Here is a 23,656-nt window from a genome sequence, read left to right as displayed (position 1 = left end):
GGTTTGGCATTCGTTTTGACACTGACACTAAGTTTTATAAATATATTTGATAATTTCTATTTCTGATATATTTGAGTGTTTTTAAGATATATTTTTTAAAATGACCGAAGAGGGTTTTTATAAAGGGCAGTCTGATAACTTACCTATAGTTGATTATGTGTATGGTGGCTACATATTTTCAAAAGAGTGAAAATTTTTCCGTCGGAGAAGTTCGGGGAGTTAAAGCAGATAAGTAAGTACATATATTATGTATATTATACTCCCATTATACCTACTAATTTTATACTGTGATTTTATTCTGATTATTATTCTCATAAGTATTTAACGATAAAACTTAGTAGGTACACACTTCCGATTAAGTGATCAAAAAATGTCATTACAATATAAATATTTTCCCATATTTCGCGACGATGCTGTGGCCAAATACCCAAGTAGTTGGAGGCCAATAAACTAAAGAAGAAGAAGAAGAATATACTAACATATAACCCTCCCACATCACTGATATAACCACGGTTCTTAGACATTACTACGGTTGCCTAAATCGACTAACCAATGAACATTAAGGGTGAGATTACGTCACGAGAGTTTACTGTCATTTGAATCGTAATATGATTTTTTTCGAATCCTGAGAAAACCAAATATTTTAGAAAAATTTAAACGCAGGATGCAAGATTACATTATTACCGAGGGCGGAAAGCCCCTGAGAATAAACAAGCAGATTCTATTGAATGAAATATTTGAAATTAAATATCACACTTTTCTTTTATTTTCAGCCCTGTAACTTATTAAAATAAACATTATAGAAGTTTTCAGGGACTTTCAGCCCTCGGTAATACTGTAGTTTTTCATTCTGAGATTAAATTTTTCAAAAATATTTATTAGTTTTCTCAGGATTCGAAAAAAATGAATACAATTAAAACACATTGAGAATTTTGACATGCGTCAAAGTTTTGCATTAACTCAATGTAAAATTCTGAACTGTTGAATTCCAGCTTGCCTAATAATTATTTTACATCAAAAGACATTAGAAACTATTTGAAGAAGATTGAAATCTGTATTGGAAATAACTGTTAAAATTGGTCTACGTAATTAAACATATTCCAAAATTTTGTAAAAATGTAATACATTTTAGTTTTCAGCCCAAACTTAGGCCACACACAACGCAATAATGTTCACATTTTTGAACTGTCAATATTTTTATTTTATCATCTTTTTTTTTCTCTGATTCTGGCTTTGGTTTAGAACTAGAACCTTTAGTCACGTAATTGTATTTATTTTATCATCTATTGTTTAAAAACAATACAGTTGATAAGATACCCTCAGTTGCGGAGAAAGGATTAATAATAAAGATTTTTTTATTCAGTCAATGGTGTGAGCACTGTCAGTTAAATAGTAACGTGTGGCCTTACTTTTACACGCATACCTATTGTGGCAAATGTATCATATTTTTCAAAATTTTGGAATGCATTTAAATCGTAGAAAAATTTTAACTTTTGATTTTAATACAGATTTTAATTCTCTACAAGTATTCTCTCATGACTTTTGATGTAGAATAATTAGGGAAGCAGGAATTCAACAATTCAGAACTTTACATTGAGTTTCCTATGGCCATTTTTACGATTCGCCACCCGGTATAAGATAAAATGTGTACTATTTGTCTTATTATTTCATAATAACACAAATAATACACATATGTACACAATAACATACATTCAATGATCGAAAATAATTTAAAAATATGGGAATGTAAACTCTCGTGACGTAAAGTCAAAAATATAAGTCTCCCCACCACCGTCGGACAAGACAACCGTAATAAAGTCTAATAACCGTGTGATATAACCATATAAAAAACTAATGTAAAACTACGTCACGGGCCGTCTGAACTACTTTAAAATAAAGAAGACTTTAAATTTGTATTTCTAAGTTATTATGAGTTTTTGAAGCGGGAAATTTTGGAAATCTCATTTTTATACAAAACTGAACATTATTATGTAATAAAAAAAAATGTGCAAGTTCCCCATTAGGTATTATATTGGTAGGGGAGCCCAAGCGGGGATTTTTGCAGTTACTTGAGCGCGTCCGAAAATCACACCGGAAGAAAACTTGTACCCTGTAAATGTACCCCTAACATATATGGACTCTTAATACAGGGGCGTGCGTTGGGGGCAGTCCGTAAAAAAATCTATCCTTAGAAAAATTCGAAAACTTCAGATTAAGACAAGTTATGTTAAGTACGTGAAGAACTGTGTATATTTAAAAAATCTGATGATTTGAGCGGTCGTAAGGAAATGGGTGAGTCAAAAAGTTTCACAAAAAAGCGAATATTTCGCGAAATTAACATCAAATCGTAAAACTGAAAAATACATGTTCAATACTTGAGCCTATCAGAATCAAAACCTGCTAAATCCAAATTTTTCGTTTTCCCTTTTTTTACACATTTTCAAAGTTCAAGTATATTATATTAATCTGCAGGCATAAGGTTTCGGCTCAAAACATTCTAAATCCGCTTTAAAATACCAGTGGAATGTTGACGTTAGAATCAAACCCTGCTATGTCCATTACTTTTATGAACAATAAAGCAATGGCGTAACCAGGATGATCCTAAGGGGAGGGTTACAACTACTGGAGGGTTTCTGAGGGGTATAGAATACCGCCAATTTAAGCTCAAAGTACATCCAATGGGGGGGGGGGTTATAACCTCCAAAACCCCCTGGTTATGCCACTGCGAATAAAGTACTTCTTTTTCTTGTATATTTTGTATGTTTTCCTATCAAAATGGTACAATACCCACTTTTAGTGCATTAAATGCGCCTAAAAGCAGTTGAAAATGAGGAATTTGGACAATATTATGTGGGCTTAGAATCAAAATCGGCTAAATCCAAACTAAAATTACAAATTTCTGAAGATTTAAGGGGCATGCAGAAAAATGACTCTACACCAAATTAGTGTGCCATTTTATGATATTTATTGATGCCCCTTTGATTGAGAAATGCCGGATACTTTTTGCAAAATTTACATTTTTAATGTTTTTTTAGTCTCCTGAAAAGTTTCAAAACATGGATCTAGCAGATTTTGATTCTATAGGCCTCATTTTTCAAAAATATATCGAATGATACCAAACACGACCCCCCACGGAGAGAGGTGGGGGGTACAGTGCCGGATTTACCAATTTTCCGCCCTACGCTAGTTAAAAAATGCCGCCCTTAGGTTAGCTAGGTAAAAACAGCAATAAAACCAGAATTTTAAATTTAAATATTTATTTTCACAACTATATGAACTATAATAATATTATATTAGTTTTCGCCGGGATTTCATAGCCGCAAACGAGTTTATAATATTATCAAAATCTAAGCTTGTTGTCAAATCAGATTCTATCGTCAAAATTGTCAATGCATTTAATCGCTCTTGTTCCATTGTTGATCTTAAATACGTCTTTAATCGTTTGAGGGTAGAAAATGAGCGCTCCGCCGAACAAACTGTGACAGCCATAGCAACAAATATACGTAGGGCGATTTCAACGTTGGGGAAAACTGCTTCCAAATTGTATTGTCGAATGTGCGAGAGCATATTTGATAAAGTGCATTTTTCGTATTTTATGTCTGTTTCTTTTAACAGTTCCGAGAAATGCAAACATTCTGTTGGAAACGCATCCTCCAGATCGTCCTTATAACATTCCTGTAGGTACCTGGCACTTTTGATTAACTGTTTTTGCGAACTTTCTTTTATAACGTAAAAGAATCCAAATTTTTTGAAAACACTGTCATATGCTTCATATCTTTTGTTCAGTTCCATTGAAACCCTATCAAGTATAGAAAAATATGTGTCCACTTTTAGCTGTTCCCTTTCTGTCAGAATTGTGTCACCATCCCTATTTTCATCTGGGAAAAGTTTACGTCTCCGATTTCTTTGATGGTCATCATCGTATCTTTCATCCATAATATTTTTGGCTTTGTCAATGTACGTTTCAAACATGGCAGTATTTCGCAAAGATTTGACAAAATTTATCAATGATAAAAAGAGTCTAGTTACGTCGCCAGTATCGATATCGACGCCCTGAAGAGTTTTGTTGGTTTTATGGAAACGCTCTAATATCACTTCCCAAAAAACCGACATGGAGGCACATTCTAAACGGTTTAAGCGACGTTTAATCCCAGCTGCCTCCGTTCGAACCGTTGGTTTTTCTGAAACCGCTTCTTCAATTGTTGTCAAAGCATTTAAATAATTGCTCCAGCTCCCGCGTAAGCTCATTAAAGCATCATGGCGTGCAGACCATCTTGTTCCGTCGACCCGTTTTGGAACTTTAGCGCCGGGTTTTAAATTGGAAAGTAGAATTTCCCAACGACGAGTAGACGCCGAGAAAAAAGTATATAGGCTCTGCACCGTTTCAAAAAACCTTACAGCCTCTCCGGCACATTCGGCAGCGCAGACGCCAACCAAATTCAATGAATGGGCGGCACATGGTAGGTAATCAGCGAGCGGGTTGCGTTTCAAAATCCTTGCTTGTAAACCACTGTAACAGCCGGACATATTACTAGCGTTGTCGTAGGACTGACCTCGACAATGTTTTAATTCCAAATTGTGCTTCTCCAATTTAGAAATTACAGCATTTTCCATATCTTCAGATTTATGTCCCACATTTGGCAAAAAGCCAACGAAGCGCTCTACTGGTTTTCCATTTTCTGTAACATATCTGATGATTACGGATAATTGATCAATATGTGCCATGTCGGGTGTTGAGTCAATTATAATTGAATAGTATTTTGACTTTCCAATTTCCGACATAATGTGATTCAGAACCTCAGTCGACATTAAGTCGATAAATTCTTCACATATTGTAGATGAGAGGTATGACGTTTTACCACTTCCCGGATTTCCGTGCTGAGATACATGCGTGGCTAAAAACGGATCAAATTCCGCTATGAGCTCCAGACACATCATGAAGTTTCCGTTGTTTGGATTGCCGAATTTTTCAACTGTTCCTCTAAACGGTAAACCTCTGGAAGCCAATTTTTTAGTCACTGCAACCACCCGCTTTAACACTTTTCGCCAGTAATCTTCTTCGAGTCTTATTTGCTGACACAGCAATGAATCAATTTGGTTTTGCTTTTGTTGACGCCGCAATAAGGTTACTTGGGATTTGGCGTGTTCGTGGGAGTTTTCATGTAAATTCAAAATTTTATTTACATTACTCCAATCATTTACGCCATCAGTGGCCATTTTTGAGGTTCCTCCGAAAAGACGACATGGAATGCAAAACAGGGATTTCTTTGATGGTGAATATATTAAGTATCTACGAGGTTGTTCTTCCTCATTGGCAAGTTTCCGACGGAAAACGTTCTTAGTAAGATACCGTGTCTTATTGCCAATAACAGTTTTTGTTAATGAAAAATCCTCATCTGTATTTTGGCATATTTCATTTGGTAAGGACAACAAATAATCGATAGTAGCATCGTTGGCCTTCCATTCGGCAGGGTCGTTACTGATAACTGCTTGTAAACATTGTGGATTTACTGAAGCTGATGCACATGCAGATGCTTCTATTTTAGATTCTGACCCTAGAACAATAAAATATGCGAATATGCCTCTAAACTAAAAATTTGCATTTTGATAATCGAAGATGGTATAATATTGTAAAACTTTCATAAATAAAATTTTACATCAAACATTTTTTTGTAACTCTACTAATTAAGGATTTATGAAGTCATTTCAAAATTGTAATTTTTTTATTTTCCCCCATATCATAAACGAGATGGTAATTTTAAAATTTGTGTTTACCGTTTTAAAGTTACCCCCAATGATTTTTTTTGATAGGACTAACAATTATTAACAGTTACGTACGAAGAAACGAAGATACCATATAAGTGTCGAAAATTGAGAAAATGATGTTTCATTTCAGCCCAAAATATACAGGGCGATCAGAATCAGGGCATTCCATTTAAATGAAAATTTAAAATATGCCAAAGAGCCAAAGAGATGCCCAAAGAGTCAAAGAGTAGCAATGTAGTTAAAAAACACATTTATTCACATAATGACATAATCGATACTCACTCTCACTTGGCTCCGTGTCCATCGCTTCCGCATTATCTGGTGGTATAGGTACAGCAGACACAGCAGTAACAGTCTCCGATTCAGTTGTAGTTGTAGGTTTAATTAAAAAATAGTTGTTTAATTTTTTTGTTTTGTCTAAAACTGCATGAAGTTTTCTCCGCTTTTCCTCAGCAAGCGTCTTGTATTGCGCTCCACTTAATCGTTTTCGGCCGTCACTCATAGTGTTGAAAATTTTGCGACACTGGACTCGACACTTTAAACAGTTTAAACTAACTGAATGGGATGAACAATATTGAATATTGTTACGACTTTTACCCGTCGTATTTTCCGTGGGTTCTTCGTTCTTCAATAAACCAACAACTCACTTTAAAACTTTAAACTACTACTTTATTTCAACAAGTCCACTTATAAGTATAACAATACTTGCACTATTTACCTACTAATATTTACAGATTTCTAATACTCAATACTCTTCACTCTTCTACTTCTTTACAAATAATAACTAATAACACTTACTTAACACTATCTCACTACTAAAACCACTCTGTCTAGCCAATCTGTCTGCTAGTCACTCTCTCACTCATATCTTCAACTGTCTGGTGATAGCACACAGCACACAGCTGTAACTGTTCGCTTTATATACCTACCGGCAGGGTTTCTTGAATGTTCTAGGAATTTCCAGTAGTTAAGTAGTTTACTAGAAAAATCGAGACGTTCACTTACGACTTCCTTTGACTACTATCAGTAGCGCGGCTCTTATCTAAAGCGGCTTCTTTGCGGCAATCGCGCGGCAGATAAGCGGTATCCTTTTGTTACAGTCAGATAAAATAATCATTCCCAACAATTGTACTTCTGCCCGACCATGTTACGGCGGGGCGGAGACTTTAGATTTCATTGGAAACCTACCAAACATTCATTCATTTTTAGCTGTATTATACGTAAAATAGATTTTGGGTGAGGGCCCCGTATATAATTTCAGTTTAAGAGTTTTCCTGATAATTGTTTGAAATTTTGCCGCCTCCCCAGTTTTGCCGCCTTACGCCTAGGCGTAATTTTCGTAATGGGAAATACGGCACTGGGGGGGGGGGGGGTAACTTTAAAATTTTAAATAGGAACCCCGCGATATTTCGCGAATTGAATATCAGATCGAAAAACTGAAAAATACGTGTTCAATATTTTTAAAAAAATTATATTTGGATAAAAGACCAAGGACCATCCAATCTATCACTTGTAATTTGTGTCCGAAATTTTGTAATCGCAGAAAATAACCTGCCACAATTAACATATTTACGTTGTCGGACTAAAGAAACGAGGATGTAAATTTGTTGGACGAAAGATCGACAATCTTTTGCAATAACAAAACATAACCGCGCTAGAGCTACAGGTTTAGGTGTTGTGCTTGCGGAAACGCGTCCAACCTGCACTCTGAAAATTTTCAGAAAGTGGTAGACTCGTTCAAATGAAACAGTTAATAGCTATTTGTATAACAAGAGAGGAAAGTGCTACTTTTCCTCCCGAGATGAAGTTTACTGCCTGACGCGTAGCGGAGGGCAGTAATCATTCAAGGGAGGAAAAGGCACTTTACTCCCATGTATACAAATGGTTTTTCAAACTTCCTCAAATAACAAGTAATTTTTTCATTTTTACTTAATTTATTTATGTAACTAACCAACAAAATTTATTAGAACTAAAACTAACAAGTAGGTACAATATAACTGTCAAATATAAGTCAAATTATTAAGAGGAAACAGTAGCGATCAACAGGTAGCAATAAACGCGTTCCTAGATTGCGGCTGTAATTTTGAATATTTTGTCGAGATATTTGGCACACATATTCGTAATATAATAAAGAAAGGCGGTACAGAGCCCAATTTCAGAAATATGTTAGTATGTGAAAATTACTCTACAACTAAATAAAATATTGAAAAAAGGAGCCTGTACCGCCATTAAGAAAGACAAAAAATACACTTTCTTCAAATAAACTTTTTTATCCCATGCCTAGATTTTGTGTAATCTTGGAACTACTAAAAATCGATTTTTTTATAACAAGAAATCGAACGTCACTGACTTGGCAACATTTCGCGCCTATGTGTATAAAAATTATTGTTTTTGATAGTATAAACGTCACTGTCAGTGTCGAATTACCGATGCACTGTTGCCTCACTTTTGAAAGTTCGCAGAACTTTCGCAATATTGGACTGCGTTTGTTGCCACCTGTTGATCGCTACTGTATCACCTTAATGTAAACATTGTTAAATCAAAATAACAATTTACTGTTTTTACCATTCTGCAAAATACAGGGTGTTTTATAAATAAACGTTAAAATGTATAGACACTTACGTAATAGAAAATAGATATTGTACAGGGTCAATAAGTTATATTTCATGAATGAAATACCATGACGTTACTCCCTAGGGAGGAAAAGTACAACTTTGCTCCCCACAATCAGGTCCGGAAAAGTATATTTCGGTAGAAGTAAGTGGAAAAACCATTTTTTGTAAAAATACTTTTGTAATAGTTTTCAAAAACGTACGATGTAGGTACTGGGGACTACCTATATGTTTTTACACTAAGGTTTTCAACCTTGCCGATTACGAACTTGATGTCAAAATTAAAAAAATCCAAATGGCGGACCCAATTTCAAATATTTCGGATTATTTGGACATAAATCATAAATATGTACTGTAAAGTTGTTGATCTTCAAATATTTCGGATTATTTGGACATAAATCATAAATATGTACTGTAAAGTTGTTGATCTATCTGTTTACGAATTTGATGTCAAAATTGAAAAATTCAAAATGGCGAATACAATGTGGCAGACCAAATTTCATAAAAATTGAATTAATTGGACATAAATCAGTACTGAAATGTTTTCGAGCTCGCTGAATACGAATTAAAAGGTTTGTTCCAACTCGATACAAAACCGTTCTTGAACGGTTACCAGTATGCGCACAGTAACGAAAAATGTGTTACTGCGCATAATCATTCGGTATTGCGCATGAGCGTAAAGATTCAAGAACAGTTTTCTATCGAGATGGAACAAACCTATGATATCAAAATATCAATACTCTAAACCAGTTTAGAGGTTTTCCATGAACACAAAATAATTGGATATTGGGAAATTAATGAATTTGTCTCCATAAAGTATCAAGACCTGGGGAATCAAAATGAAGGAAATAAGTAACAAAAATGCATTATATTACAAAAAGTTATAGGTCTGAATCCCGCGTATGAAAAAAAAGTTGATTAATAGCAAGCTGAAAATTTGTTAATAGCTTAAGGGTGTCTAGTCGGATAAACTTTGATATATAGGAACACTGGAACAGGGGCAGTTTTAATTGTGGAACGGGTTAAAAATTTGGAACGGTCACACCACGAAAACGGCACATTTGTTTTGTCCGACAGAACAAACTTAAACTCTCCGAACAGAGATTAAACTCTCATGCAAAAATCAGACAGCTATTTATCACCTGTCATAATTCCTGTCATTTGACATATTCTACATGTTCCACTCATTAAAATGTCCATTTGGTGATAAATAGCAGTCTGATTTTTGCATGAGAGTTTAATTTCTGTTCGAAGAGTTTAAGTCTGTTCTGTCGGACAAAATACATGTGCCGTTTTCGTGGTCTGACCGTTCAAAATTTTTAACCTGTTCCACAATTAAAACTTCCCCTGTTCCAATGTTCCCATATATCAAAGTTTGTCCAACTAGACACCCTTAAGCTATTAACAAATTTTCAGCTTGCTATTAATCAACTTTTTTTTCATACGCGGGATCCAGACCTATTAAAACTAAAACAGATTATCTAACCTCTAACGGAATTAAAACTGAATCTACACAATAAGTCGAAAAAAAAACTTGTGAATGCACTTTTAATTTCACTTTTCTTCTACCTTATTCGTTGGAAGACTATTTTTATTGTACCAGGCCCAGGTTTCCGCAAGGGCACCACTAAGGCATAACCGCTGCAAGTCATTTTTTTGCGACACTTATTGGCAATGTGCCTGTATATGCCTTCACTGGCTCAAGGCTAGCAGTATTTTTTGGTTTTCCAACATTTTTTTTAAACCTGGGGCACTTTTTTCATATTTCTGGCATTTGATTCGTAGCGAAGAAAAAGTGTCACATCCTCATTTATTTTTCAGTGTTATGTTTACTAATGTATTGTTTGAAAGGTCACTAAGTACCGATTCGGCGCTCCACATTGCAAAGAAAAATTCACCAAGTGCAATATAATAAGATTTAATGAGTTTTAGCTTGAAAGTTAAATTCACAATAATGTGCTTAGTGAATTGTTCCATAAATTATCTCAGCAATTGGAAGTTTAGAAGGCTTTAAGCTTTAAGCACTTATTGACTCTTCCACGGCTGGGCAGTACCGTATTGAGTACAAATTGATGAACATGTCAAAATCTCAAAAAAGTGCACGTTCCGCTTATGTATTTTAAAACACAAAATCAAAATGAAATTATAATTAAAAAATATATGTCACAGATAAGAGAGTATTCACCTCAATGCGTGTCACAACCAATGAGACAGCAAATATTTATATTTATATAAGAATTTTTTTGTTTGCATCATATGAAACATTTAACTAATTAACGTAAGGAAATCCTAAAAGGTTCAAGATAAGCTTCCAAATATTATCATTGATTAAAATTCAAGGTCAGATGTACATGTTAATTTTTCTATTTTTAGATATCAATATTCCAATAATTTGATGGAGACAAAATTATTTATGGAAAATAGGAGATTTCCGCAATTATAATAAGAAATTGTACTATTTGTTATACAGTTGGAAATATACGGCAGAATAACCTCATCTCGCCTAGCTTTTTTAATTTAATTAATTTAATATCTAATAATAAAAAAAAAAGAAATATTTAAGTGAGCACTAAATACTGTTTCAAACAGATAGTTCAGTCCAGTCATCAGAAATTTGACCTCGAGACGAACGAGACGAACAAGCTGAATTTTGCTAAAAATGTTTATTTTGAGATCCCAAAATATATGCAAAAAGTTAGCCGCTCTTACCCCTGGGCTTCCCTCTAAAATCCCCCTCCTAGGGGAGGAAAAACTGAAGACATCGATTTACTAAGAATCTGTACGCTGTAGAAAAAATGTTTCAAATAAGAGATGTAGCTGAGATAATTTTCAACACAAATGTTTATTAGCATTTTGTTTAGAATGAACCGTTCTCTCACAAATAATTCTTAAAGCGACCGGAATTTTTGAATGTCAGTTACGCGCAACGCTGTGGAAAGCAACCAAAAAATTAAAAAGGTCTTACTTGCCTAATCCACCAATCAGAAATGATAACACCTGGGCCAGAAATGATAAAGAAAAATCTGAAGCCTTTGGCAAATATCTGAAAAAAGTCTTCATTCATGACCTTTCCTTCAGAATTATCTGCTGAAGAAGAACACGAAATTACCGACTATCTAAACACGGGAGAATAGAACAAGTTCATAGAGTGGTAAATCAAATCAATCAGGACTTAAATAGTAAAAGATATTGTGTTCAGCAGCTTTCCTCGATATACAGTTGAGTCCGCGAGTCTTTACCCGTGCGTCATTAATACCTGGCGAGATAAAACCCATACTTTTTATTTAGCATCATCTCTTCCACGCATGAAATTAATGACAAACGAGTTGCCGCCTGTTATTAAGTAAAAACACATGTTATTTTTATGAACGATTTAGACTCGGTGCATTGAAAAGAGATAGATACAAAGAAAGACGATTGGGGATGTCTTGACATATTTTAAGTACAATTTATGACGTTTTGGTTTGTTTACTTTTGTGGCTGTCAGTTTGTTGAATTTTTTGCTGTTATTTTGTCGAATTTTTGCGTTTTGAAGTTTTTTATAGTATACAAACAGTTGTTTTCACAACTAATTTTATATTGGAGTTAGAAATTTTGTAATAAGTTTATGTTATTTTACGACACATTTTGACAACGTACAAAGCTAACCTCATTGTTGACACAGTTGAATGCTTGTGTTTAAGTTACCGCCAAAGTGAATAAAATAACAAAAAGAAAATATGTTATTGAATTCTTTTATAAATTGTTTATTTATTTATTAATCAATGATAATAAAATAATTTATTAAGCTACTTCAAATGTAGCTGTAATTATGCACCAAAACTTTAAAGCAAAAATTAAATTTGACATTCTATTTATTTGATACTGTCAAACTTTATACTATAACCCGTGATCGGAATAATATCCACTTGCCGTTGCGTTTAGTAAATTTCCGACTTATTTCGTATGCTTTAATTAAATGATGACGCACGGGTAAAGACTCGCGGACTCAACTGTATCTCAGGCTTTCGAAAAGGTGTGGCATGAAGAATTGCAAGTTAAACTAAAGAAGCTACTGCCCCATCCCCACTTTCAACTTCTAAAATCCACTTCCAAATAAAACATGGAAGTGAATATACAGAGCTGCATCCAATAAATTCAAGAGTTCCACAAGGTAGCGTACTTGGACCGATTCTGTACTTATTGTATACTGCAGACGTGCCATCAACACGATTTACCACTGTTGCGACATTTGCCTATGATACAGCCATTTTGGCGTCCCACCAACATCAGCCTCTAGGAACCTGCAAACTAGTCTAATCAAGGTCCAAAACTGGCTAAAAAGATGGCGTATTAAAGCAAATGGATTGAAATCAACACATGTGACGTTTACCCTCCGCAGAGAAACGTGCCCACCTGTTCAATTTATTGATTGTCAACTTCCACAATCAGATAGCGCCAAATACCTCGGAATGTCCCTGGATCGACGACTGAGTTGGACAAAACACATATTCTCTAAGCGCAAGCAACTTGGCCTCAAATTAAGAAACATGTATTGGCTCATCGGTAGCAGATCAAAACTCTCCATAGACAATAAAATATTATTATACAAAACAATCTTAAAACCTGTGTGGACCTACGGCATCCAGCTGTGTGGAACTGCTAGCAACTCCAATATATCCATCTTGCAGAGGTTCCAAAATAAAGTACTACGAACTATTGTTGATGCTCCCTACTACGTCAGTAACGAAATCATTCAACATGATATCCCTTTAGAATCCATCAAAGATGCCATACATCGTTTTAGTGTCAACTATAGTGAAAAAGTGTCAGTGCACCCGAATCGGTTAGCGGCCCAACTAAACGTGCGCGATGCCAATGAAATCCGTAGGCTAAAACGTCTACTGCCATCCGATCTATCTATATCACACAGACTTTAGTTTAGTTTTTTAAGGCAAATTATTTTAAAATCATACCAACAATGTTTAACTTAGGTTTAGATATATTTAAAAGAGATTATTCATTGGAATAATACTCTACATGTCATTAGCTTCATTGTCAGAAAAAACGCTTATTGCCTAATAGGCAGATTGCAGATCTCTCAAGGAGTTAATAATAAAAAAAAAGTTACGCGCGAGAAATTATTTTTTTTTTAATTAAATCTGTATCAACTCCTCGATTAGATCTTTTGATTTGAGTCTAGTTTTCACAAACTAGAACATGAAATTTCGATTTTCACCTTAAAACAAGCTTAAAAACCTTTGCATGGAAAATAAAAAGTATTAATAGTAATAAATTAATTAATTAATAGTAATTACCTTAGTTCTGTTGTAATTGCAAGAATATATAAGCAGTACAGATGTCATTCCTCTTTCCTCTTCCAATGTATTAAACAAAAATTCTTTTATTTTTACTTTCCATTCTTCTTTGGGCAACACTTCATCACTAATTAATGGACACTTGAAATATACACCTAGAATACAATACGAATCAGTAAAGAACCAATCAGATGTAAAATAGAAATTGATGGTATATATAACTCCTCCGTCATATACTTCGTCCTAACCTCAATATAAATAATACCGTTAATTGAATTATAATATTGAGGTTAGGACGAAGGAGTTATAACCGCGGTTGGACGGACAGACAGGCAGACAGACAGACAGCCTAGGTCAAATTTCTCATCTTTATTACCATCCTTGGATTATAAGCTTTCATTTGACACCTCATTTGTCATTCTGCCTGGTATAATGACGGAAGAGTTTAATTCGCAGTCGGATGGACAGACAGCCTTTACGAGGAAAAGTAAAAGTGACGTCATGGTATTTCATTCATGAGATATAACTTATTGACGCCCTGTACAATATCTATTTTCTATTACGTAAGTATCTATACATTTTAACGTTTATTTATAAAACACCCTGTATTTTGCAGAATGGTAAAAAACAGTAAATCGTTATTTTGATTTAACAATGTTTACATTAATAATTTGACTTATATTTGACAGTTATATTGTACCTACTTGTTAGTTTTAGTTTTAATAAATTTTGTTGGTTAGTTACATAAATAAATTAAGTAAAAATGAAAAAATTACTTGTTATTTGAGGAAGGTGGAAAAACCATAATGTATAACATGGGAGTAAAGTGCCTTTTCCTCCCTTGTTATACAAATAGCTATTCTTTAACAGAATTGGGTTTTGTAAATAAAATTTGCTATTTCAGTGGCCGATGGTATGTTAGTGATGTTAACCCTTGACAAGCGTCAACCTCACCACCCAAAAGCATCATCAATAGGGATGTTCACTAATTTTTAAATATAGTTAAATTCAATAGATTACAAGGTATATAAAAACGTAACAATCATAAAACTGTTTAAAAATGTATATTTTTTAAGATAAATGAGTTCATAATGTTGATTTTCTTGGAGGCTAGAAAAACGGTACCCTGCAGCGAGGCTACGGTCTGTGACGTCAGCAGTCGTAACGTCTTTGATCGACGACTAGTTTTGTATACTTATTTACGAAGTGTATTTGAATGTGCGCAGTTTATTACGTATTTAATTATCAAAAATAAAGCCAAATAAGTGGTGTTTTGTTCCTGGGTGTGTAAATACATCAAAAAACAGTTCTGACAAGATTTTTATTACCGTTTCAGCCAATTTAAAACAGAAAAAGAAATGGTTTGTTGCAGCTAGAACTTAAAATAACTAACTTAAAGAACTAACTTAATAAAATAAACATTATAGAAGTTTTCCAGAGACTTTCGGCCCTTGGTAATAATGTAATTGTTCTTTCTGCATTTACATTTTTCAAAAATACTTACATATTAGTTTTCTCAGGATTCGAAAAAAATGAATGAATTAAAATAGCATTGGACCAAGATTTTGCACCTACCCCCTTAAGGAGTAAATGAAAAAGTTTCGGGACCTCAAATTTGTATTCCTTAAAGTGGGATATTCCTAAAAACGGGATTCTAATAATACATACAGAAAAAGTAAACCTTGAAATATCTACATGTGTATGACTTTATATTATATTAAAATCATTAATAATTTAGTGAAAAGATTGGTTGAAATGAAAATGTATAATACCCAAGTTCAAAAATATTTTTTACCTTGGAACAGTTGTCAACTCGAAATACGAAACAACCGAAATAAGATCTAGAGTTGAAAAGGACAGAGCAACATTTAACAACATGCATGAGAAATATTTTCACCCATTGCGACATAATATCTCTCCCACTAAAAATGCGGCTGCTAAAATGTTATTATTTCCGGTCTTGCTATATGGCGCAGAGGCCTGGACAATAATGGAAACATTAATGAAAAAGCTAGAGGCATTCGAGATGTGGGTGTACCCACGTATCCTCAAAATATCCTGGGCGACCCACACCAACGTACAGGTATTGCGTCGAATGGGAAAACAAAAAGAAATCTCTTTTACAATTCTTCTTCTTCTTATGGTGCCTATCCGTTACGGATGTTGGACACTAACATGGCTATTCTGACTTTGTTGACTGCTGCCCTGAAAAGTCCGGTAGTGGTTAAGTTAAACCATTTTCGCAGGTTATGCAGCCAGGATATTCTTCTTCGTCCTGGACCTCTTTTCCCATGCACTTTACCTTGAAGTATGGTCCGAAGTAGGTCATATCGTTGTTCATTGCGCATTACATGGCCCAGGTATTCCAGTTTGCGACGTTTTATGGTTACGACTAGTTCGCGCTCTTTACCCATTCTATGTAGAACTTCTTCGTTGGTAACTCTGTCTATCCAGGAAATCCTCAAAATGCGTCTATAGCACCACATCTCAAATGCTTCGAGTCTCTTCAGTGATGCTTCAGTTAAGGTCCATGACTCCACGCCATATAAAAGAACGGAGAATACGTAGCACTTTAGTAAACGAATTTTTATTTCCAATTTTCCTTTTACAATTAAGAAACGAAATCTTAAATATTTCGGTCATATGAGGCATGATAAATATCGTATACTCCAACTGATAACGCAAGGTAAAATAGAGAGCAAACGCGGACCCGGAAGAAAAGACACTCATGACTTTAAAACTTACGCCAATGATTTGGACAAAAATCGATTGAGTTATTCAGAAACGCCGCAAATGAAATTAAAATTGCCATGATGATAGCCAACGTCCACAACGGACAAGGCACATGAAGAAGAATAAAAATATTTTTAATACACCTAACCAAGGTAAAGTAATAACCAGCCAATGTATGTATACAATATGCATGCATACAATGCATGCATACAACTTTCTCTATTTTTTTTTGTGGAGTATTAAGCATTTATTTTTTTAGCTTAAAGAAGACGTGGAAAATTATATGGAATATGCACTCAGTAAAGCTGTGGTAGATTTATTTTTTTACAAGATGCCAATAAATCATACACAATTGTTACATCTACACTACAGTCGGTAGTTTATACGAATCGGCTTTCTGAAAACCTTCCATTTTATTTGTTTATTTTTGTAAAACCCAAAATATGTCCTTACAAACAGTCTATCCACTTTAAACTAAACAAATTCACTATAAAGCTCCACTTTAACCCTGATAAAACAAGAAGAGAACAAAATAAAATGACATGAAACGTCAAACAGGTAAACAGTAACACTATGAGAATGGCGCGCGCTTGGGGTATGCAACTAGTGACGTCAGGCCAATAGAGAAGCGTTCTTGAAATTTAAAATAATGCTAGATTTATAATAAAGATTTTTTATGGAAAGGCTTTTTCAATTTTGTTGAACTTTTGGACAATTATTCCTAGGGTGTTTCTTAATCGTTTTACATATTTGAAATGACCTTTTAATTTTTTGTGAACATCCCTATTGTCCAAAATATATACAAAGTATCGAAAAACCTTCACTTTTCATCCTCCGTAACTCTGGAACCGTTGATTTTATAAGGTCCTTTTTTGTTTTAAATTTTATGTAGAATATTTTTGTATAGAACATTGTTTACGCTAAAGCATCGTTTGAGAAATATTAACGAAAAACATAAAAAAACTACTAATTTACCGACTTCTCCCCCATCTCCCCCCCAAACCGGACGCTCAAAATGGTGTAATTTTTTACTGAACCAATTTGGTGTTGGAGGAAAACTTTCACTTTGGATATCTGGGTTACGCAATCTTTTGGATCAATTGTATCATACTATTAGTACCATCCTTGGATTATAAGCTTTCATTTAACACCTCATTTGTCATTCTACCTGGTATAATGACGGAGGAGTTAAATTCGCGGTCGGACGGACATACTGACAGACAGCCTAGGTCAAATTTATCACCTTTAGTACCATCCTTGGATTATAAGCTTTCATTTGACACCTCATTTGTGATTCTACCTGATATAATGACGAGGGAGTTATATTCGCGGTCGGACGGACAGACAGGCGGTCAAATTTATCACTTTTAGTACCATCCTTGGATTATAAACTTTCATTTGACACATCATTTGTAATTCTACCTGGTATAATGGCGGAGGAGTTGAGTTTACAAACAGACAGACAGACGGACGGACAGACGGACGTGGATAATTCAAAGTTTTCATATTTTTTCAAAATTGGGTTCAATTTAAACGTTCTTATAAAATTATTCTATTATTCTTGTAGGTATGTACATTTAATATTGATTGAAATTCTGAAAGAAATAAAGAAAAAAGTATGGCAACACTGTGACGAACAAACATAACATTCATGTGTAGGTTACATAGGGTACACTAAGATACAAGCTGTCCGAACAATTCAATACATTATTATATTATATTCATATTAATAAACAACAATACCTTTAACAGCCAAGTGATGGGAACACTCATAATCATCTGTACTCTTTGTTGGTGACCCAGGAACTTGCGGTTGGTTTTGATTTTTAGTTTCCGCCTCCAATTCTTTTCTTACTTTAGCTTGAATTGCTGCAAACGACGTATTGAAAGCTGTATCTTTCCTCTGTCCCTGTAATCGAACCAATGCAGCTTCAGCAGCTTGTCTTGCAGCTTCTGTAGGTTCAACTTTAGGTGGCACATATGCACCCTTGCTTGGCTTACTCTGATTTGATGCAGTTGATGATGATTCAGTTAATTTATGCCCCGGACCAGCAAGTTTGAACTTAGCATCTGCCTTTTTCTTGGCAAAGAATTTCTTTATTTTCTCCGCCATATTAATAGGAATTTTAAATCCTAGGTGTATGTTCTTTTGGAAGTTTTAACTTTGAAACACTGGCTTTAAGCTCTTCGATTTCTCGTAGTGTAGCTAAAAAAAAATATATTATTAATTAAAGTGCTTAGAGTAACAAGTATAAGAATTGAATATAAATTTTTTGTAAGTTTCCAGATGAGGTATCTTATAAAGACATCAAAAAAGGGTACCCCGTCAAAAAAGCTCCGACAAAATAGCCCCGACATAATATCCCGCACACAAAATAGCTCCGACAAAATAGCCTGCAGACAAAATAGCCGCGGAATAATAGCCCGCCGACAAAATAGCCCCGACAAAATAGCCCCGACAAAAAAGCTCCCTTCAGAATTCATCATGAAATCATTCCTTAAAAATACATTTTTTCGGAAATGGCCATTATCCTCAATTCAGATGTTTATCTTAACCACATTAAATAAAAATGGTCTTTTCAGAGAACTCGAGTCCTGTCTTCCCTACCTCTTGAAAGTTTGAACATTTAAGTTAAGCGAAAATCAATGTTTATTTATGATATAATAGCTATTTGTATAACAAGGGAGGAAAGTGCTACTTTTCCTCCCGAGAATGAAGTTTACTGCCCGACGCGTAGCGGAGGGCAGTAATCATTCAAGGGAGGAAAAGGCACTTTACTCCCATGTTATACATATGGTTTTTCCACCTTCCTCAAATAACAAGTCATTTTTTCATTTTTACTTAATTTATTTATGTAACTAACCAACAAAATTTATTAGAACTAAAACTAACAAGTACGTACAATATAACTGTCAACTGTCAAATATAAGTCAAATTAATAATGTAAACATTGTTAAATCAAAATACCAATTTACTGTTTTTTACCATTCTGCAAAATACAGAGTGTTTTATAAATAAACGTTAAAATGTATAGAAACTTACGCAACAGAAAATAGATATTGTACAGGGCGTCAATAAGTTACATGTCATGAATGAAATACCATGACGTCACTTTTACTTTTCCTCCCTAGGGAGGAAAAATATTTTCCTCCCTAGGGAGGAAAAGTACAACTTTGCTCCCTACAATCAGGTCCGGAAAAGTATACTTTCGGTAGAGGTAGGTGGAAAACATTTTTTTCTGTTTTCGGGCAACAGTAAAATGCATTTTAAATTAAATAATTAATAGGTCTGGATCCCGCGTATGAAAAAAAAGTTGCTTAATAGCAAGCTGAAAATTTGTTAATAGCTTAAGGGTGTCTAGTCGGATAAACTTTGATATATGGGAACACTGGAACAGGGGCAGTTTTAATTGTGGAACAGGTTAAAAATTTGGAACGGTCAGACCACGAAAACGGCACATTTATTTTGTCCGACAGAACAGACTTAAACTCTCCGAACAGAGATTAAACTCTCATGCAAAAATCAGACTGCTATTTATCACCTGTCATAATTCCTGTCATTTGGCATCTTCTACATGCTCCACTCATTAAAACGCCCATTTGGTGATAAATAGCAGTCTGATTTTTGCATGAGAGTTTAATATCTGTTCGGAGAGTTTAAGTCTGTCCTGTCGGACAAAATACATGTGCCGTTTTCGTGGTCTGATCGTTCCAAATTTTTAACCTGTTCCACAATTAAAACTTCCCCTGTTCCAGTGTTCCCATATATCAAAGTTTGTCCGACTAGACACCCTTAAGCTATTAACAAATTTTCAGCTTGCTATTAATAAACTTTTTTTTCATGCTCGGGATCCAGACCTATAAATACATTCTTCCTTTTTAACAAATAATTTAAATTAAAAAAAAGTTTTTGGACACCTTGTATAAATAATTATGTAATTGTTTATAAGAGGCTGTTTTACCCAGGGCTATTTTAGCCGGGGCTGTTTTGACCGGGGCTATTTTGTGTGCGATCTATTTTGTCGGGGCTATTTTGTCGAGGCTATTTTGTGTTCGGGCTATTTTGACGGGGCTTTTTTGACGGGGCTGTTTTGACCGGACTATTTTGACGGGTCACGGCCTAAGGCACGTCCTCCTTTGGAGATCCGAGAGCTTTCGGTACTAAATTAATGTAAACTGATTACTCACAGGTTTTTGGGGCTGCTGAACGTGAATACGCCATCAGATCCGACCCACGGAGCACTTGGTGCCTAAGGCAGGTCATCTTCTAGAGATTCGACAGGTTTCGGCATTTAATTGATGCATTTCGAGAGTTTTCGCTACTAAATTGATGCAAGCGGATTACTCTTCTGTTTTTGGGGTTGCTGAACACGAATATGGCTTAGATAAAAGACTCTGGAGTATCTAGTGGCCACGATTAATAACACTATCAAAATAGAATATAGTAAATCGATCTTAAAATAAATGAAGGAAAAATATTGTCAGATATAAATTGAGTTTATATTTACAAATAATTAAAACAATTGAATAGCACTACACAGTTATTTTAATAAAAATCTACAAATAGCAAAAAAAATGTTTACCAATAGGGAACTTGCACATTTTTTTTTATTATATAATAATGTTCAGTTTTGTTTAAAAATGAGATTTCCAAAATTTCACGCTTCAAAAACTCGTAATAACTTAGAAATACATATTTAAAGTCTTCAGCGGTATAAAATAGTTCAAACGTCACGTGACGTCACATAGTTTTGCATTAGTTTTTATTATGGTTATATTTCGCTGTGTCTAGGTACACGCTAACGTGTACGCAAATAAAAAAGTTAGGTAGACGCGAATTAAACTTCATCAAGCCAGTGACGTCATTATTTAGCTTGCGCAGTGACTATATATTTTGGTACATGCTATTTTGATATGTTTAGTGTTTGTTTGATGGAAACATATTTGTTAAGGGAAGGGAAGCAGAACTATTCAGATGTTTCAAACTTAATTATAATAAATCAATGTGTATATATAAAAGTATATATTTAGGTTAGCAAAATAATTATATGTATTTAGTTGACATGACATGTAGGTACAAAATATTGTTAAAATAATTTTTATACGTGAGTGAATTATTATAATCAACTATTCTAAATGCAAAATAAGCCACAATTTAACTAAAAAAATTATTTTATTAACGTTTAGACGTCCAAATCGGATGTCATTGTCAAAATACAAAAATTAGTCAGATTAAATAAATTATTAGAAAAAATTGTTTACTAACCAACAACATTTTTGTTTAATTTAATAATATTTTGTATTTTGACAACGACATCCGGTTTAGAAGTCGAAACGTTAATAAAATCAATTTTTTAGTTAAATTGTGGCTTAGTTCCCATTTAGAATAGTTGATTACAAAAATGCCACAAGGATAATAGCTTCAAAACAAGTTAAGTATTATTGTGAAAGCTTTAGGTCTTCCTTTTATTTTAATCTTTTACGGTAATACTATTTCATTTATAACTAAAAAAAATATATATTAATTTATAGTCTCTTATCTTTTGCGTACTGTTTTAAAATGTTCTTAAACTCATTAAAAGAACTAAATAATTGTCCGCACTCCGTAGTTAATTTAAAAACAAACACTAAACAAATAAAAAATAAGAAATCACTGACACTCTAACTTTTTTATTTGCGTACACGTTAGCGTATACCTAGACACAACCTTATATTTAGGTATATTCTTCTTCTCGTTCTTTAGTTTATTGGCCTCCACCTACTTGGGTATTTGGCAAGCTCATCGTCGTGGAATAAGTCAAAAATATTTATATTCTAATGACATTTATCGTATGTCATTGTAATAATATATACCAGTTTGTTAAAATTGTAGTTTTATACTGTTTTTGAAGGAAAGGAACGAAGGTTTACTATTGAAAATAAAACCATTTTGTAAAAGTACAAATTTTCTATGAACAGGTCAAACGATCAAAAACACTTGTAAGGTCACATAAATGTATTTTCTACTGACGTTTATAACGTCTAATTTAAAATTCTGTTTACTTTATTGGAAAAATGTAAATGTAAAACCAAGTGACGTCACGATGCGTTTTGGACCACCTGTTTTAATTTGAATTTTTAATCGTCTTTAGGGGCCAAACGAAAGACAAACAAAACTTTTTTTATCTTTGATACACATGTTTTAAATTATGTTCTGTTGAGATTTATAACATTTTTTTCGAATTTAAAAATTTATGCAAGTTCCCTATTTGTACGCTTTCTTTGAACCTCAGAAAACCTCCGAGTACTCGGTGTGTACAAATCCGTTTGCATCAATTTAGTACCGAAAACTCTCGAAACTCCAGAAGATGACGTGCCTTAGGCGCCAGGTACTCCGGTGTATGTTCTGATGGCGTATTCGTGTTCAGCAACTCCAAAAAGCCATGAGTAATCCATTCATATCATTTTAATGCTGAAAACTCTCGAAATTCGAGAAGATGAATAACCTTAGGCACTAGGGGCTCCGTGGGTCGGATCTGATGGCGTATTAGCGTTCCGCGACCCCAAAAAGCCATGAGTAATCCATTTGCATCAATTTAGTACCGAAAACTCTCAAAACTCCAGAAGATAACCTGTCTTAACACCAGGTGCTCCTGTGTCTCAACTGATCACATATTCGTGTTCAGCAACCCCAAAAACCTACAACTAATCCGTTTGCCTTAATGTAGTACCGGAGACCCTCAAAACTCCAGGAGCCCCTTTCATTGATCTTGGAAACCAGGTGCTCCGGGAGTCGGTTCTGGTGGCATATTCGTATTTAGCGACTTCAAAAAACCCTCCAGTAATGCATTTGCATCAATTAAATGCCGAAAACCATCGAAACTCTAAATGATTATGTCCTTTGCAGTGGCCCTGACCACCACGTGCTCCGGAGGTCAATTCTGATGGCATATTCGTGTTTAGCGATCCCAAAAACCCGTGAGTAATCTGTTTATATCAATTTAATGCCAATAACCCTCGAAACTCTAGAAGATGACGTCTGTTGAAGGTCAAGGTCAAAGTAAAGGTCGCCATTGGATAGCCAGGAAAAAATCCTAAGCTACTACCTAGTACTTTTCTTTGATCCAAACTTCTACATGTTGCCAGATAACCAGTAACTCAAGGAATTGAAATACCCGGTAAATCTTATAATTTTCCGAGTTTGTGCCTCTATATCTTGAAAATCATTCATACGATCGAAATGTGGCCATGATAACTTTTCATCACAAC

General features: G+C 34.4%; 1 protein-coding gene across 1 annotated transcript in view; it reads right to left on the bottom strand.

Annotated features, from left to right (window-relative positions):
- The window catches only part of LOC114328914 (UBX domain-containing protein 6), a 46,981-nt gene that overhangs the window by 19,660 nt on the left and 3,665 nt on the right, over positions 1-23,656 (bottom strand). The window contains exons 2-3 of the mRNA XM_028277902.2: positions 18,152-18,614; positions 13,676-13,830 (exon numbers count right to left, since the gene is read on the bottom strand). Of these exons, the coding sequence (XP_028133703.1) occupies positions 13,676-13,830; positions 18,152-18,521 (525 nt within the window). The 5' untranslated portion in view covers positions 18,522-18,614. The remainder of the gene's footprint in view (positions 1-13,675; positions 13,831-18,151; positions 18,615-23,656) is intronic.

Source organism: Diabrotica virgifera, chromosome 8 (assembly GCF_917563875.1).
Source record: "Diabrotica virgifera virgifera chromosome 8, PGI_DIABVI_V3a".
In the NCBI taxonomy this organism is placed as follows: Eukaryota; Metazoa; Arthropoda; class Insecta; order Coleoptera; family Chrysomelidae; genus Diabrotica; species Diabrotica virgifera.
This window is presented reverse-complemented; position numbering and strand designations above follow the sequence as displayed.